General features: G+C 30.8%; 1 protein-coding gene across 1 annotated transcript; it reads left to right on the top strand.

Annotated features, from left to right (window-relative positions):
• The first annotated feature begins 845 nt into the window (after positions 1-845).
• Positions 846-3,418, top strand: LOC148201677 (aluminum-activated malate transporter 2-like). Its single transcript, XM_088110281.1, has 6 exons — positions 846-1,195; positions 1,322-1,462; positions 1,581-1,853; positions 1,976-2,103; positions 2,191-2,334; positions 2,742-3,418. The coding sequence occupies exons 1-6, from the start codon at positions 922-924 to the stop codon at positions 3,210-3,212; spliced, it is 1,431 nt and encodes a 476-aa protein (XP_087966407.1). The 5' UTR covers positions 846-921; the 3' UTR covers positions 3,213-3,418.
• The last annotated feature ends 3,290 nt before the right edge of the window (positions 3,419-6,708 follow it).

Raw genomic sequence — 6,708 nt, forward strand, 5'->3', positions numbered from 1 at the left:
GACTAGTCCTTTTCATCAGAACCTTTGCCTTACTATCACTGATGTTGTATAAGACGAACTTCAACAGTTGAAAATGATACTAAGTCCCAAATAATTACACATGGATGGCCATGTCCTTAATTACAAGCTCATGTTAACTTCCAACAGATGTTATTGGCCTCTGCATGTGACTGTTTTTCCAAGAAGATTGCAATTATGAGTTCAACTTGAGTTCAAGCCTCTCCTACCATGATATCCATTAATAAGCTCCAAAAAAAAAAAACTTATCTTAATGTTAAAACTTTTGGTCCTACTCAATTCCTTGTACATATCATATTCTTTTTATGAGAAAAAAGACTACAGCTAGCTACAGTCATCACATACAAACTTTTTTACCACTTAAGCTGTACTCCAATAACATTTTCCAGTTTTCACCACTTGAATGCATCCAAGTGGGTGCAATATTTCTTGTTTCACCTACCTGATTTAAGTTGTCACTGAAGCCAAGTGTCTCCAGCCATCAGTTTTTTTGCAATTCTAAGCTTGTGGGCTACTTGCAACATGTAACACAATCCACACACGTCTAAAATGCACCATTATTGTCAACTTTTGTCGCATAGCACCAATCTATTTATTTTCTTTATTAAGGGTCTATGTCAATTCAGCTACCTTTTTTTTCCACCTTACAGAGTTCAAAAACCCTTTTGGTATTTGGATAGTCTTTGTACTCTCACCGTACAACTATTAAGCGCATTAAGCCACTAACTAATGTTTATTACTTGCTTTAAAACATCATTCTCCAAAGTCCGAATCAGGTGCTTTCTCTTGCCCCTCTCACTCTATAAATAAACAAGGAAGGTGGCTAGTGTAGAACCTAATTAAGCAACAACAGCATCATATCTATCTTTGTTCCTCGTTGCCTGTTGTTTTCTTTCAAGAGAGATGGCATCTCCAAACACAAACCAGGAGAAATCAGGGGTGGTTGGTCGAGTATTGGCCTTGCCAAAAGTTCTTAAGAAGAAGGTGTTGGGAATTTGTAGGTTAACAAAAGAGATAGCCCAAGATGATCCTAGAAAAGTTATTCATTCACTAAAAGTGGGGCTTGCAATATCACTGGTTTCTCTTTTCTATTACTATCAACCACTATATGAGAATTTTGGTCTATCAGCAATGTGGGCTGTGATGACTGTAGTGGTAGTTTTTGAATATACAGTCGGTAAGCTAATAGTTTCTTCATGTTTTAACCAATCATCGTAATATACAAAACCCATGTTTGGTTTTGTTTTTATTTATTCCACAGTTAAACTAACCATTCTATTTATAATTTTTGGCACATGTTTAGGAGCCACTCTAGGAAAAGGTTTGAATAGGACAATTGCAACATTGGCAGCTGGTGCTCTTGGTGTTGGTGCTCATTACTTAGCCAGCCTTTCTGGAGCAACAGGGGAACCAATATTGATTGGTGCATTTGTCTTTGTGCAAGGTGAAAAAAAGTTACAAACTTTATAATAAACAAAGAAAAAGCCAACAGAATACGTCTCTTGGTGTAGCCATTTATGGTATAATTGTTTTGATGGATTTTTTTTTTGTTTGTTTTGCAGCTGCCATAGCATCGTTTATAAGGTTTTTTCCGAAGGTGAAGGCGAGATATGATTATGGGATGCTTATATTCATCTTGACATTCTCTTTGATATCCGTGTCTGGTTTTCGAGAAGTTGAAGTGTTGGAAATGGCACACAAGAGACTCTCAACCATATTTATAGGGGGTTCAGCTTGTGTGATGATTTCCATTTTTGTTTGCCCTGTGTGGGCTGGTGAAGAGTTCCACTATTCCATTGCTCACAAGCTGGAAATACTCGGCGATTTCTTGGAAGGTTAGTTACATAGTACAAGTTATTGCAAGTGGATAACCATACAGATAATAATATGCTGTCTTTCTAACAACAAAATGGAAACATTATCTTGAATCATGCATAACTTGTTACGTATTTTACAGCTTTTGTACATGAATACTTCAAACCACAAGAAGGAGAATCTGAAGACAGCAAAGGAGATTCTAAAGACAAATCATTTTTGGAAGGTTATAAAAAGGTTCTCAATTCTAAAAGCATAGATGACTCTTTGGTGAGTGTTCTTTGTATATATTTCTTCACCTAAATGAAATCTCATGCATGCACATGTCTCATCTAATTTAACTTTCTTATTGCGCAGGCAAATTTTGCAAAATGGGAGCCAGGTCATGGCAAGTTTAGATTTCGTCATCCTTGGGACCTATACCTCAAGATTGGTGCTCTTTCTCGCCAATGTGCATATCGAATGGAAGCTATAGATGCAAACTTTAATTCAGATATCAAAGTATATATTCCTCCATCAATCTAATACATCTTCTATTATCATGTCCAAGTAAAATATCATTAAACAGTATTAGCATGTAAAGAAAAAACTTATTACAACCATTATATATTTGTAGTCTTGATCAATATTTTTACCTGATATATAAGAAAAAAACCTCCAATATTCAATTATATGTCACGTGACCTTGATATAAATGTATTATGTGTAATAATTTTTTCATCTGTGACAACACAAATAAATAATTGGAACTTTTACTATTGTGATTCAATTTTTTACAACCTTGCATGTATTTGAATATATATATATATATATATATATATATATATATATATATATATATATAAACTTTGTTATGGCTCATGATGATTACATATATATTGACATGTTACTTGTCTCAACATCTGTAGGGATCCCAGGATTTTCGTTCCACCATCCAAGAGTTATGCTCAGAAATGAGTTTGGAATCTAGCAAAGCCTTCAAGGAACTAGGATCATCGATTAGAACAATGACTAGGCCTTCTTCTTCCGACACACATGTTGCAAACGCAAAATCTGCAGTGAAGAGCCTCAAGTCGTTGCTCCAATCATGTACAAGGAAAGAAACAGACCTTTTATCACTTATACCAGCTGCAACAGTGGCTTCACTACTGATTGATATTGTGGAAATCACAGAGAAAATAGCAGATTCGGTGAATGATCTTGCCACCCTGACAGGTTTTGAGGTTGTAGATACAGATAAATCTCCTAAAGTACCATCACAATCTTCACACTGTGAATGTGATGAACCAGTTGCCAAAACTGATCATCTCCAAGTCGTTATTCTAATTGAGGAGTCAGCACTAGCTGTGTCAGATAGTGAAAAATCAAACGTAGTTTGAGTTTGACAATTAGCACACGTAAAGATTGTAATAATATATCATTGCTTCAACTTATTCACAACAGAAAATAATGGTGCATTAATTGCACCTTATAGAGTGTTTTGAAAGCATACCCTTATGTTTTCTAAACCGTGAGGGGTATCTTATGTACAATAATGTCAAATTTGTAATCTGGATTTCAATTCATTTATGAGCACCATTCTCATTATTTTAACTGATATTTTGCATTCTGAATTTGAATCTCTTAATTAATCACTCTCCCTTTTATTCCTTAATTGTGTTGTACATATGTATAATATTCTTTTGCTTGGAACAAATATTACCAAGTTAAATTATCAACCCTTTATACTTATTTATTTTTTAATTCTCGTCATTAATTGTCATTTAGTGATCATCTCTAATTTAAATAGGATTTTTTACTATATATAAAAAGTACATGTAAATTTGGTACCACAAATATTCAGTTTGTTAGTTAACTAATTAGATGCTGCCAAACCATAAATAAACTAGGCATCTTAATTCAACACGGCAACTAATACCACCAATTAATGTTACTCGGTCAAGATCAAAACATTTTAGGCAAAAGTTCGTGGTAAACCAGCAGCTAATGATGATTACTTTTGAAATCACATGCTTAACATATATTCTCTGTGGTAAATGGTCAATAAATAAACACATAACATGAAAAAGTATAGTATATTAGGAATCCAAGTATAAGCCAGAAAAATTGAATACAGTATATAAAAAAAACTTATAAGTTTATTATTTTTAAGGTTTTAGATGGAAGTTGATGTTAATATATTATGTGAGTTGAATTTAATTGACATAAATTCTCTTAAAAAGGTCTATATTTCATTAATTAAGCACTTATCATGATTAATCTAAACGAGGATTTTTTGGACGTATGGTAGAAGATTTTCATATAACACTTCTTCCTACTTTATTCCAAGTTTGCTTAGGTTTCCAAACCTCTTTAGTCAAAATCTCTTCTTTTGTAAGTTCTAAATCGTTAGAGTGTATCTATCTAGTTCTCGACGATCAAGTCAGTGATTAATCCAATCGAGAGTTACAATAAAATCTTAAATTCACAATAAATGCAATTACTTACCTTTTTACCTTCGATCTTTATTTATAAGTTTCAATACCTCTATTTATAAGTTTTAATATGGATTTATGATTTAATGGAATCCTATTCACGACTCAATCATGACCTATTATTCATAAATAATTCTTATTAGTAATCTTGATTAGAAGTAATATTTAGAGATTTTTATTACAAGGAATCGTCCGTTCGATATCCCTTTCCGTGACCCTGAGATTCATTAACAAAGAACGTTCCCTTATCTTAGATGTTTCGACCAGAGCGAATTTGGACCGGTCACCTTGTTCTTACCCAGTTAGTTCCTCTATGCGGCTATGCGGGTATATGGCGATAAGGATTATTTTAATATTGCCTACATGCTGATAGGTATGGTGATGAGTATCTATAGCAAATGACAGGTTACTTCTTCTCAGTTGGAAAGAAAGTGGAGAGATCTAATTAGTGGGTTCATGCTTTTCACCGTCCAATTAATTCAATGAAAAAGATAATTTGCTTTCACCAACCAATACATAGAGTGTCATATCAGATGCATTACACTGCAATTATGGCAATGCTTGTTCTTGCTAAATTTCTTTACCAAAAATAAACTTGAATATTTACTTTTCTTATATATGGATGTAATTTACCACAGCAAGCACAGAGGTGGTTATCTAGTCAATTAGCTATGGTGGACATGATTTTTCATTACCTGCATAATTGTGGCCATTATTCATCAAACATTATCCAACCTCTATATAATCATGCATCACAGAAGAAGCAACATGTATATATTCTAGACTCTTCAAAAATATCTCCATCAAATTTTCTCAACCATTAAAAACAACTAGAATATAAAACATGCAATTATTTTCTCAAAATAAATATTTCTGGCTTATATTTTGTTTTCACTTATAGTATATTATTATATTTCTGGAAATTGATCTTTTATTCTCCATCACCATAACTTTTATATCTTTTTATGTAACTATGGATCATTTTTTTATCTGGTATCTCAACAGTGTTAGATAAAAGAATTCAACTAGAAATGTAAAATTTATTTGACAGCAAAAGAGCACTGAGATGCTTACTAAATAAATAAATAAGAAAAAAGCTGTTAGATGTACATACGCATGCACACTATTCACACAAGGCAGAGATATGCGCACACACATATCACTAGGAACGGTGTTCATCGCCTTTCACCAGATTTTAAACTATTATACAGACACTTATATTGAAATTTAATAATGATGTTACTTTTTCATGTTTTTTTTTATCTTATTTAATGTAAGTGGATGTTCTTTAATTTTAAATATATGTATTTAAACAACTTCAGTAACTCTTGTTTTATTTAACTTAGCATGATCTTCAAGTTTTGTAAATTTTATCATGATGATTTTCTTACATATTTTTTAGCATATTGGAGCATTTTGAAAATGTTAATTTTAGTTGAGCTTTGCAAGGCAGTTATTATTGGTGATATGATCGCTTGTTAGTAATTTTGTTTGAGGTAATATTTCCTTTATTCATTTGTCAAATTTTGAAAGTGTTTTTATTTATTTAACTATTGTTTTCAAAGTTCAAGATAACATTAATTGCTATTTTTTTCATTTATTATCTTATCATTCACCTAATATTTAATTAGTTTACATGTATGTATTTATTGTATGTATTGTAATGTAGATATGAAAAGACCAAAATACAAAAATCTTATAAATATTTAATTAAATTCAATGAAATTTATATACTTTGTGGTTTTAATAAAAGAACCTTAAATGATACTTGAAAGGAAATTAAAGGAGGTGTGAAAATTTCTCGATAACATGTTTCCATGAATTTAGATATCACAATATTTTAAAAATTGGTTGTGTTTCATTTGTTAAGAGTTCTTTTAAACTATTATATTACTTGGTGAAAAATTATGGTAAAATAAAAATAACTTGAGTGTGATAATACCTAATCAAGAATTTGAACATTTCAAGTATCAATAATGGCAAATGGTTGAAAAACAAGTTTGATGATAAAAAATTAAATTCAGATTGGAACTTCGCATATATGTATAACTTAACTTAAAGTTGTTTATAATTTATAAAATTGTTGTGCATAATATAAAAGTTAAATTTGGGAATCAGCCTATGTGAATAATTCAATTTAAACGTAAAATGTAGACTTTGATAACTTATTACCAAGTTCAAATATTATGAAAATAATTGAATTTGATATTGTAAAACTTAAAATGAATAACTTTATTTGTCAGCTAAGCTCACTACGTAATAATAATAATAATAATAATAATAATAATAATAATAATAATAATAATACTAATAATAATAATAATAATAATAATAATGATAATAATAATAATAATAATAATAATAATATATTGTAAATTTTTAAATTATGTTATATTAAGTT

This window comes from Vigna umbellata, chromosome 3, assembly GCF_029865625.1.
Source record: "Vigna umbellata cultivar VRB3 chromosome 3, Vumbellata_1.0, whole genome shotgun sequence".
In the NCBI taxonomy this organism is placed as follows: domain Eukaryota; kingdom Viridiplantae; phylum Streptophyta; class Magnoliopsida; order Fabales; family Fabaceae; genus Vigna; species Vigna umbellata.